This window comes from Hypanus sabinus, unplaced genomic scaffold, assembly GCF_030144855.1.
Source record: "Hypanus sabinus isolate sHypSab1 unplaced genomic scaffold, sHypSab1.hap1 scaffold_1195, whole genome shotgun sequence".
Lineage (NCBI taxonomy): Eukaryota > Metazoa > Chordata > Chondrichthyes > Myliobatiformes > Dasyatidae > Hypanus > Hypanus sabinus.
Window position 1 is genome coordinate 116,517 of NW_026779256.1, and position 12,484 is coordinate 129,000.

Here is a 12,484-nt window from a genome sequence, read left to right on the forward strand (position 1 = left end):
AAGTGGTCACACCGCTCTGGGGCCTGCAACTGCAGATCCCCACCGGAGTGAGTGGAGAAGGGGCGATCTGGAGAATGGAAAATAAACTTATATTTCTTCACAGCAAATAGTGAAAACCTTCCCTTGCCAGGCACTGCCCCTCCTGAACAGCCTCACCCTGAACCATTTTCCAAACTCCCCCAGTTCCCGCAAATTATATTTTCTCAGAGTTGGGCGTCCACTGAAGTTCCAGTCACAGAATAGTAATAATAGCATCACTTTAATTAGAAAAGCAGGGAACATCCCAACTGGTCTGTTCAACCACAGAGCAGTAGATGAACCCGCTGTGTTTACATCTACACTCCCTAGTGCAAACACTGCTACAGTGTTAGAGAGGGTGAGACTGGGGGACAGATTCCACAGCTCAGTACAAAGAAGCTGAAATTCCTGTCTGCCGGTGTTGTGTGATGGACACTGTGGAAGGATGAGAGATGGGAATTAGGACAGGGAAACCGAGGGTTGTGGATTGTGGCAAGGAAGGTGCAGAGGACTGAAAACAATCATAATTAATATTGAGATTATGTAAATTCTGAACGTCTGGATAAGAAGCTCACTGCATCCGTAAATACAATGTGTCGGTGAAAGTGGAGCCCGAGGATTGGATCAAGAGATTGTGAGGCTTCATAATCACAGAAGGAGTTGGATCACAGAACGCTACATTTAACAGAAGAGAGGGTTCTTTGACTCCTGATGAAGGGCTTCAGCCCGAAACGTCGTCACTACCTTCTCCCATGGATGCTGTCTGGCCCGCTGAGTTCTGTCAGCATGTTGTGTTTTTATTTATTTCCAGCATCTGCAGATTCACTCGTGTTGTATTTCAACAAACATCGTTTTCCCACGCTCCCCATCTCGCCGAAATCTGTTGAATGGAGAACCCACACATTCTCAGCAGGGTCCTGACACACAGGGAGATCCCACACACCCCTGACAGGATCCTGACACACTGTCAGACACCCACACCGTAACAGGGTTTTGACACACTTTCAAACCCCACACACTGCTGACAGGGTCCTGACACTCTCTGAGACCCCGCTGTCAGATTGCTGACACACTGTGAGACAGAACACACTCCCTCTAGGATTCTGACACATTGCGTTTGCACTTGCCTTCCTTACCACAGACTCAACCTGTAAATTAATCTTCCGAGAGTCCTACACGAGGCTGCACCTCTTGTGTTTGAACCTTCTCCACATTTTGATAAATGTCGGCTCTGTTGTTCTTTTTTTACCAAAAATGCATTATCATATATTTTACAGCACTGTATTCTATCTGCCAATTTTTTCCCTTTCTTCCAATTTTATCTTGGTAGGCAGCCTCTTGTATGGCACTTTATCAAACGTCTTTTCAAAATCCAAGTAAATGAAATCCATGGCCTCTTTTTTTCCCACCTTTCTTGCTAATTCCTATAACAACTCTTAACTCTTAACAGATTTTTCAGGCAAGATTTCCCTTGGCAAGGTTTCACATTGACTTTGACTTATTTTATCATTAGGCTCCAAGTACCTCATCCTTAATAAGAGCCTCCAACACTTGGCCAATCACTGAGGTTAATCTAACCAGAATATAATTTCCTTTCTATAGCCTTGATCACTTATTACAGCTGTTTTTAAGTTGCCTTGTTAAATTTTAAAAGCTTGCCAATCACCCGACTTTTACTCACTTTTGCTAGCATATGCCCTTCCCCAGCCTTTTAGCAGTCCTTAACATCCTTTGTTAGCCACGGTTGTCTACCCTTGCCATTTGAGAACTTATTCCTCTGTGGGACATACATATCCTGCGCCCTGTGAACTATTCCCAGAAACTCCCGCCGTCTCTGCTCCGCGCAAGTATCCTTCTTCAATCCTCCGCTGCAAGCTCCTCTCTCATGTCTCTGTAATTCCATTGCTATACAGATACAAGTCAGCTATGCTTCTCGGTCTCAAATTGCACTATGAATTCAATCATATTATGATCACTGCTTCCTCAGGGTTCCTTCACGTTAAGCTTCCTAATAGCATCTGGCTAATTACACAGTACCAACTCGAAGACAGACTTTCCAGAGCAGTGTCAATCACTAGCTGCTCTAAAGCCATCTCGTAGGCGTGCAACAAATTACCTCTCTTGTCATCCAATACCAACCTGAGTTTCACAATCCTCTTGCATATTTAAGACCCCATTGCAATTTTGTCATTACCCTATAGCATGCCTTTCCAGTGTGGATAATATTTGAAGGCCGATTTAAGTCTCCATTAATATTTTCTTAACTATTGCAACTTCTTAACAACAACTATAAAATCAACATTCTCCGACCCTATAATACTTCTTTCTAAAGACTTAATTCTATCACTTACCAACAGAGCCCTTATAAGCCTTCCTGCCGGCCCTTTCGATCGAAAGTATAGCTTTTGACGTTAAGCTCCCAACTGTCGTCTTCTTTCACCTACGACTCAGTAATGCCTTTCATCTCATACCGACCGATTTCTAATTGTGCAACAAGTTCATCCACCTTATACTGAATGCTACGTACATTTATATACTGCACCTTCCATTCTGCATCCTTTGTCCTTTTGAAATTTGCAACGTTGATACAATTTCATTCTTTGCTCTGACTGCATTTGTAGCCAGTCATGCGATTGTCCTTCCTTCCATTCATGTTACACCTATCAGCTACTTGTAAAGCTGATGGCTGATCCCCAGCTCTATCATTCTGGTTCCAATCCCCCTGCCATATCAGTTTATACTGCTTCAATAGCTTCAGTAAATCTGCCTTCAAGAATATTGACACTCCCGGAATTTAAGTGCAACACGTCCCTTTTGTCCCGATTATTCAGAAATCTGATTCCCTCCTTCCAGCTCCAATTCTTCAGACATGCATACCTCACTGTTTACCTGTCCTTACTGTCGGGTGGCACAGGTAGGAATTAGGAGATTACTACACTTGCAGTCCTACCTATCAGCTTCCTTCCTTTGTAACTCCGTGTATTTTTTCAGCACCCTAAACACTGTGAGACCCCCACACACCTCTGGCAGGGTCTTGACTGTCTTCGTGACCCAACACACCCCTGAATTGATCCGGACACACCATGAGACCCCCACACCCCTAGTACGGTCCTGAGACACTGTGAGACCCCACACATCCTGACAGGGTCCTAAGACACTATTAGACCACACATACCTGGCTGGTTCCGAACACTCTTGCGACCACACAAACCCCCGGCAGGTTCCTGAGATCACACACATCCCTAGTAGGGTACTGAGTCAGTGTGAGATCCCACATACAACCGACAGCGTCCTGACACACTATGAGACACCACACACCCCTGGCAGGGTCCTGACATATTGTGATCCTGCACACTCCTGAAAGGCTCTGCAATCTCAGTGAATTCCTGTACACACTTGGCATGTTTCCGACATCCTTATATAAATCTGTTCTCATCTGTAGTTTAGCTGCAACTAACTGTCCCTACACCTCATCCAGACCATGTATTACATTGACATCTGCCTTCTCCTAATTCAGGTCCTCAATTCAGGGCATCGCCATTCCTTTCCATAACAGAGACACAATGCTCTCCACCGCCACTCCAAGCACTTGTCCAGATACATTATCTCCTGCCTAGTAGATACAGGTTATTCTAATAAAACTTATTGTAAGGCCGGCAATGGCAGGAAAACTAACATGATGGAATTGTTTGGTCTGAACTAGTTAGTTCAGCGGAAAGAGCTGTGGGTTAGGTAGTGGGATTTTGAGTGTTTATCAGCACATGGAAGTGTGATGTTAGAACCATAGAAACATAGAACATTACAGCACATTGGCCCTTCTTGGTTGTACCGAACCATTTCTCTGCCTAGTCCCACTGACCTGCACCTAGACCATCTCGCTTCATACCCCTCTCATCCATGTACCTGTCCAAGCTTTTCTTAAATGTTAAAAGTGAGCCCAAATTTACCACTTTAACTGGTAGCTCATTCCACACTCCTAACACTCTCTGTGTGAAGAAGCCCCCTCCCCATGTTCCCTTTAAACTTTTCCCCCTTCACTCTTAACCCATGTCCTCTGGTTTTATTCCCTAGCTTTCAGTGGAAAAAGCCCGCTTGCATTCACTCTATCTGTACCCATCATAATTTCATACACCTCTGTCAAATCTCCCTTCATTCGTCTACGCTCCAGGAAATAAAGTCCTAACCTATTGATCCTTTCTCTTTAACTCAGTTTCACACGTCCCAGCAACATCCTTGTAAACCTTCTCTGTATTCCTTCAACCTTAGTAATATCCTTCCTGTATTTTGCTGATCGTAACCGCACACAGTGCTCCAAGTTCGGCCTCACTAATGCCTTACACAACTTCACCATAACATTGCAACTCTTATACTCAATACTTTGATTTATAAAGTCCAACGTTCCAAAAGCTCTCTTTATGACCCAATCTACCTGAGACGACACTTTTAGTGAACTTTGTATCTGTATTCCCACATCTCTCTGTTCTACTGCACTACTCAGTGCCCGACCATTTACCTTGTATGTTCCACTATGATTTGTCCCTCCAAAGTGCCTTGCCTGACACTCGTCTGTATTAAACTCCAATTGCCGTTTCTCAGCCCATCTTTCTAGCTGGTCGAAATCCCACTGTAGGCTTCGAAAACCTTCCTCACTGTCCACTACACCTCCAATCTTTGTATCATCAGCAAAATTGCTGATCCAATTTACATTATCATATAGATCATTGATATAGATGATAAGTCACAATGGACCCAGTACTGATCCCTGTGGCATACCACTAGTCACAGGCCTCCACGCAGAGAAGCAATCCTCCTCTACCACATTCTGGCATCTCGCATTAAGCCAAGGTGTAATCCAATTTACTACCTCTCCATGTACTCCTACCGACTGAATCATCCTAACTAACCTCCCATGCGGGACCTTGTCAAAGGCTTTACTGAAGCCCATGTAGACAACATCCACTGCCTTCCCTTCATCCACATTCCTTGTGAACTCCTCGAAAAACTCGAATAGATTTGGTAGGCATGACCTAACATGTTGAATCTCCCTTATAAGCTCCTGCCTATGCAAATACTCCTTCCAATAATTTACCTACTACCGACCGCAAATTTACCGGTTTATAATTTCCCGGTTTAATTTTAGAACCTTTTTTAAACAACGGAACAACATGAGCTATCCTCCAATCCACCGGCACATCACCCATAGATACTGACGTTTTTAAATATATCTGCCATGGCCCCAGCAATTTCAACAGGTAGATAGGTTCGTAAAAAGAGCTTTAGGCACATTGGCCTTTATAAATCAACGTATTAAGTATAAGAGTTGGAATGTTATGGTGAGGTTGTATAAGGCATCGGTGAGGCCGAATCTGCAGTATTGTGTGCAGTTTTGGTAGTAAAATTTGTTGATCTTATTTGATTGAGAGAGACGGAATTGGCAGCCCAATTTTCTAGAGTTCTGATATTTCAGATTTGAGGGCGAGGTTAAAGTGATTGGGGAGCATTATTTACTGATCTTGGAAATTTGGCAGCTGCACTGAGAGGAAATTCTGGCGAGTTCAAGCACTAAGGCAATATGGGGAGTGCTCAAGGTTAAGGCAGATGCGATCATCCCCAGTAGAGATACCAGCTGCAATATGGCCTCTTCATTAGTTCAGATATTACACACATTATTCCCAGAACACATCCCACCATCGGAGATGATTCCTGAAATACACTTGCAGTAAGGAAAGACGGGACAGAATATGCTGGGTCATCAGCAACACATGGAATGTTAAAATTACCTTCTGCAGTAAACTAGCTGCTATTGCATCTTTCCAGAATTTACCTGCATATCAAATCCTCTATCTCTACTGGGGATGATCGCATCTGTCTTAACCTTGAGCACTCCCCATATTGCCTGGGAGAGCCGTTGGGAGCAGTGAACACAAATTCTGTTGTAATATGGCTGTGAATACGGACAGGTCTGCAGCTAAATTGAGGAAGGCAGAGTTTAATGTGCCATCAGTCTGGCACTAAAACGTTATTGGCAGAGGTTCGCATTCCCGTGCTGTTCTATGTTCCATGCAGGTCCTGGAGCAGCTGAAAACCTGAACCACCTGCTAACGAAACTTCCCGGTCTCAGTTGCTTTCTGCAGCACCCGATTTGAAATCGCCGTGGTCTCCAAACTTGTATTTAAAGTCATAGACCATAGAAACACAGAAAAAATAGGAACATAGTAAAGCCAGAGCACAATACAAGCACTTCGACCCACACATTTGCGCGGAACATGCCCGCACCTTAGAAATTACTCGGCTTACCCATAGCTCTCCATCTTTCTAAGCTCCATGTACTATCTGAAAGTATTTTAAAGGACCCTATCGTATCAGCCTCCACCACCGTTGCCGGCAGCTCATTCCTTGCACTCACCACTCTCTGAGTAAAATAAAAACTTAACCCTGACATCTCCTCTGTACCGACTCCCCAGCACCTTCAACCTGTGTCCTTTTGTGGCAACCATTTCTGCCCTGGGGAAAAAGCCTCTGACTATCCACACGATCAATGCCTCTCATCATCTTACACACCTCTATCAGGTCACCTCTCATCCTCCGCTATCCAAATTGTGTAGTCGGCTCAACTATTTTCTGGAAGAACTCAGTGAGCTGATCAGCATCTGTGATGATGGGGGGGGGGGGGATTGTTTGCTTTTTAATGTCAAAATGCTGACTGTCTCAATCTCCTGAAAAGACAATGACATTTTCTCCCCCCCCATCACATCCCACACAGTGGACATACTGATCAAAGACAGTACTTCTTGAATCAATGACGGGGAGAGGGGAGGGATAGCTGTGATTCCCGATCTGCTCCTTTGTTTGAATACCCACTACACTCTTCTCTATCTCCATACGCCACGTCAATACTGGACTTTCAAAGTTCTTCCACAGGAACAATGACATCTCTGGCATTAATGGGAGGATGTCCAGTACCGGACAGTTGGGGGTCAGTAAACTACCAGGGAAATACTCACCTTCACAGCACAGTTAATATGAAAATGTGATGATCTGGTTTTTATCTGGACTAAGTCACTCTGTCCAGTCGGCAGTCTGTTAATTGAATTTACTTTACTGCACGAACATCCATTGATGAATCCAATTAATGCAATAGCTTTGAGCTAACACTTATGTGCTTAAATACTGAGTTCTGAGTTGAGGCATCTAACAGTTTGTCCACTGTCTGTTCCCATGGAAGATGTTCAACAGAAACACAAGGAGACTCTGCGGGCACAAACTGAAACACTGAGAGTGAACACGATCCTGATGAGGGAGAAGGTGAAGGTTTTCCAGCTGGTTGATCGATACGCTGAGCTCACGGTCATTTCTACTGTTGGAAATCGGAGACTGGTGGAACATGAGCTGCTGGCAAGAGGCAGAGACCATGAGGACTGCACAGAAAAATTCCGGTTCGATCAGTTGTTCCAGAGCAGCTTTTCCAGGAGTAAATCAAAATCTGGGATTTCGGCAGCAGTAGCCGGAGTCGCTGGGATCGGGAAAACAACAATGGTACAAAAGATTGTTTATGACTGGGCCACAGGGAAAATATACAAACAATTCAAGTTCGTCTTCAGTTTTAAATTCCGGTATTTAAACTCTATCAACTGTCGAATAAACCTGAGGGAATTGATTCTTGATCAGTATCCTTACTTCCGGAATATCCTGAGGGAGGTCTTGAAGAACCCAGAGGGATTGCTGTTTATATTCGATGGTTTGGATGAATTCAATGACATAATTGGTTTTGCTGACTGTCAGAGAGATACAGATCCTCAGCACACATGCATAGATCCTGAATCCTGGTGTAAGGTGTCTGATATTGTGGTCGGTTTAATCCAGCACAGGCTGCTCCCAGGGTGTTCGGTGCTGGTGACAACACGCCCCACTACGTTACAATTATTGAAAAAGTCGGAGATAAATCTCTGTGCTGAAATCCTGGGATTTGTTGGTGAGGAACAGGAGAAATATTTCCACAGGCATTTTGAAGATCAGACGGTGGCAGAAGCTGTCTTCAAACACGTGAAGCAGAACGAGATCCTGTACACCATGAGCTACAACCCCTCCTACTGCTGGATCCTCGCTCTGGCACTGGGCCCCTTCTTCACACAAACAGTCAGGGACCCGCAACAAGTTCCCAAGACCATCACCCAACTGTACTCTTACTATATTTACAACATCCTGAGAAATCACGGCCGTGAGATTGAGAACCCCCGTGATGTGTTACTCAGGGTTGGTCAGATGGCCTTCAGAGGAGTGTTCGAGAGGAAAATTGTGTTTACAGATGGGGATTTGATCAACTACAAACTGCAGCCTTCCCAGTTCCTGTCCGGGTTCCTCATAGAGCTTTTGGAAAGAGAGGATTATGACCGGAGCGTGGTGTACACATTCCCACACCTCACCATCCAAGAGTTTGTAGCTGCAGTCGCACAATTCCTGAATCCACATCCCGGGGATATCTTGAAATTCCTCACTGAAGCCCACAACACGACAGATGGGCGGTTTGAGTTATTTCTCCGTTTTGTTGCTGGTCTCTCCTCCCCAATGACCGTTGCGGGCCTGGAGGAGTTTCTGGGTCCATTTCCTCATCAAACAACCTGCCGGGTTATTGACTGGGTGAAGGAGGAGGTTAAACGCCAGAGTGGAAACACATGGAGTGAAGCTGGTAAAAGGAGTTTCCTGAACACATTGCACTACCTGTTTGAGTCTCAGAATCGTGGACTGGCTCAGGCCGCACTGGGATCTGTGGAAACACTTTCATTCAGTGGAATGACACTGACCCCGATTGACTGCGCGGTCCTGTCTCAGGTCATCGGACTCTGTGATACAATAAAACACCTCGACCTGGGGAACTGCCACATTCAGTGTGAAGGAATACAGCGGCTGGGACCCGGGCTGCACAAGTGCCAGGATTTGAGGTAACTTGATTTATCTTTTACTCTGATCTGTGAAACTGTTCCATAGGGATTTGGGTAAAACTGTAGTAAATCAGATTGAGAAGAATTGTGACAAATGCCCAGGGTATCGGTCAGTAATTCCCCAAGGACGGGAGGGTTCTGTGGTTCCTTGTGAAGGGATGTTGGAGACTTCATCAGATCAGTGAACAACGGCCATTGGTTTAATGGGAGTAAATCACAGGAATGTCCGTGTTTCTCGCTGCCTGTGACACGTCCATTGACAATGTTCCTTCTCACTGTTACTGACACCCAGACCGATACTGACTGCAGCAGGTGGGTCAGAGATTCACACCACCTTCCAGGTGAGAGACAAGAGACCGTCATCACACTGTCCCAGTGAGAAAGAAAGAAATAACATTGTGAGATTTTCCACCCCTGCCCACAACCATAGGCGTATCACCTGTCCCGATTGTGGGCTTCATTGAAAACCCACACCGCCTGTGCCATGTCTTTAGGCCATCCCCTCGTCTGCCAGATTCTTTTTTTCCCATTGATATCCTCCTGTGGGACCGCTCATCCCCATCCCATTTTCTCATGGGGATCTCTCTGCTCCCCATTTCCCATACATTCTGTGCCATCTCTCCTTCTTCCTTCTACACCCCATTCCACTTCCTCCTGCAGATTCTTTCTGCCTATCCCTTTTTCTCAGGTGGGTCTCACTGACACTTTCCCATTCACAAATCTTCCTCACTGTGGCACTCTCTCCCACTTTTGACCCGGGCTCCTTCCACACCTTTTCACGTCTGGAACACTTTTCTATCATTCAGAGTATGAGACAGAATATGTGGAGTTTGCAGGGTCACATTGACTGACTAAATTACTGACATTCGGTGAATCCCCTTGAGCTGGGCAGTGACGGACATTGACAGTGATGGGAACTCTGATCAGTGATTTTCTGGAGGGTTTAATGTTTCCTGAAATATCCGAGTGAGAGAAATTCCCTCAGACCCACGGTTTGAATCACTTTGTTCATCATTTTTTCTGTTTGTGCTTAGCCTTGGTCACAATAAGCTGGGAGATTCAGGAGTGAAACTGGTGTCTGCGGCTCTGAAGAACCCGGGGTGTGAAATACAGAAACTACGGTAAGTACTGGACTGTGGGAGATAGTGTTTACAGTCACTGGGTGTCTGACACTGAACATTAATGTGATCAGTAATTGTGTCACTGATAAACATTGGGGATTTGTACCGTCTCCTGTTTCTCTGCGCCCACCCTCACTCTCTCTCATCTCCAAGTTGACCCGTGTCGGTCTCACAGATTCGGGTGCCGTGTATCTCGCCTCCGCTCTCAGTACAAACCGATCACTGGCAGAGCTGAACCTGAGTGATAATATATTGGGAGATTCAGGAGTGAAACTGGTGTCTGTGGCTCTGAAGAAGTGGAAGGGTAAAATACAGAAACTGGAGTAAGTACCATATTGTGGGAGATTGTGTTTACAGTCACTAGATGTCTGACACTGAACATTAATGTGATCAGAAACTGTGTTACTGATAAACACTGGGGATTTGTACCGTCTCCTGTGTACTTGCGCGTTACCCCCTGTCTTGTATTTGCAGGTTGATTGACGTCGGTCTCACAGATTCTGGTGCCGAGGACCTCGCCTCCGCTCTCAGTACAAACTCATCACTGACGGTACTGGATCTGAGTGATAATATACTGGGAGATTCAGGGGTGAAACTGGTGTCTGCGGCTCTGAGGAAGTCAGAGTGTAAAATACAGAAACTGTGGTAAGTACCAGACTGTGGGAGATTGTGTTTACAGTCACTGGCTATCTGACACTGAACATTAATGTGATCAGTAATTGTGTTACAGATAAACACTGGGGATTTGTACCGTCTCCTGTCTCTCTGTGTCCTTCACTCTCACTTTCTCTCATCTCCAGTTTGTGCCGTGTCTGTCTCACAAGCGCTGGTGTCGACCACCTTGTCTTCGCGTTCAGTACAAACCCATCACTGACGGGGCTGTACTTAAGTTACAATTTTCTCACAGACCAATCTGTGACTGCTCTTCGCCGCCTCATACAGACCCTCCCGAATCTGCAGCGGATCGAGTGAGTGTTTGTGTGAATGTTCTATTGATAAAATATTAGCCGATCCGCGGGCATTCTGGTGATAGTTGTCTGTGCGTGTCGTTGAAACATTAACCCCGGTCCCCTGTTACTGACACTATTGTGTAATCTGTTTATTTCATCTTTATTCTCCCATCTGTTTCAGGCTGATTGTGAATAAGTTCAGTGAGACCGGGAGGAAGGAACTGAGTTCTTTGGATGAAACCAGACCCGGTCTGAGAGTATCCGTGTGAACATTCGCGCCCACGGAATTGGGACATTTTTTGCCGAATTTCCCCGTACTCCCTTTTAAGAGCTGCCTTCCCTATTTAATAACCAATGTTTCCAACGGACCACGCTCCAGCCGAGTGTCCTGTGACGTCACAAGAGGTCTGGCGTAATTACGTGTCCTGCCCAGCGGCGCTGCTATCTCCTGGTGACTGGTTTCGGGAGCTCCTCCAAGTGAAGCGCCAGGGACTTACACAGTCTGGGACCTCAGTGTTCCTGGGATGGATTATCCAGGGAGAGAATCCTTATGCTCACTTCGGGCTGAAAACGGTACATTCCACAGTGTAGCCGATATAATGATGTTAAATTGACAAATCCCTCGGCAGTGACCCTGGATCTGCAGCGATCTCGGACACCTCCGTGAAGTGTGATTTTATACTCATCGGTCCCCCGACCAGAATGACGGTGAGAAACGGGACTGATTATTCAACCGGTCACTCGTTGTCGCCGGTCAGTCAATTATGTGTGACTGACAGGGAGGTTGCAGCCCCTCTTTGAGTATCTGATGGGACTACTGCTTAGGTTCTGGCAGCATCTTAGCTCGGCGCTCCTCATATACGGACACCCAGTACACAACGGGGTGGGACCCTAGGAGGAGCTCCTGGTGCGCTTGCTCCTGTGCCTGGCAGTGATACTCATTTACCGATCTCGCAGTCAGAAAATGGAGGATTCTACCTGATCTGCCTGCTTGCCCCTCTTCCGACGATACGTTCGTGACCGGCTGTCTTTGGACAGGGAGTATCCGATCGCAATAGGTACATTGGGGGATCATCGGGAGCGGTGGCCCGCAGGCATCTGACTGTTTAATGGACGGTAGTAATCATATTTTAATCTGAGTGTACTCCCTGTCTTCTGTATACGTTGCGCAAATAAACTTTTATAGTTTTGTTTAAAAAAATAATGAGCAACATATATTCATGGAGGTCAGACGTTGTTGAATTTACATTTGCCACGATGCAATCATTAAACCGATGTAAATTCCTTTCTTGGTGTCGGTCTTGAGTTTTATTCGAGGAGAGAAACGGGTCTGAGGTTACTGCTGCTCCGCGGAACAGTGCAAAGAAACAGTGGTCCATAGTGCCTCAAACTGCAGGCTGAGGTAGGTCGGTCTCACAGTCTGGTGCCCAGGAACTCGGTCGCTGCCCAGATCCGC

General features: G+C 45.8%; 1 protein-coding gene across 8 annotated transcripts in view; it reads left to right on the forward strand.

Annotated features, from left to right (window-relative positions):
• The window catches only part of LOC132386546 (NACHT, LRR and PYD domains-containing protein 3-like), a 102,543-nt gene extending 90,230 nt beyond the window's left edge, over nt 1–12,313 (forward strand). For all 8 annotated transcript variants that reach the window (XM_059958818.1, XM_059958823.1, XM_059958817.1 and 5 more), the window contains 5 exons: nt 7,244–8,957; nt 9,992–10,078; nt 10,553–10,723; nt 10,879–11,046; nt 11,210–12,313. In XM_059958818.1, the coding sequence (XP_059814801.1) occupies nt 7,244–8,957; nt 9,992–10,078; nt 10,553–10,723; nt 10,879–11,046; nt 11,210–11,297 (2,228 nt within the window). In that variant the 3' untranslated portion in view covers nt 11,298–12,313. The remainder of the gene's footprint in view (nt 1–7,243; nt 8,958–9,991; nt 10,079–10,552; nt 10,724–10,878; nt 11,047–11,209) is intronic.
• Nucleotides 12,314–12,484: the final 171 nt, after the last annotated feature.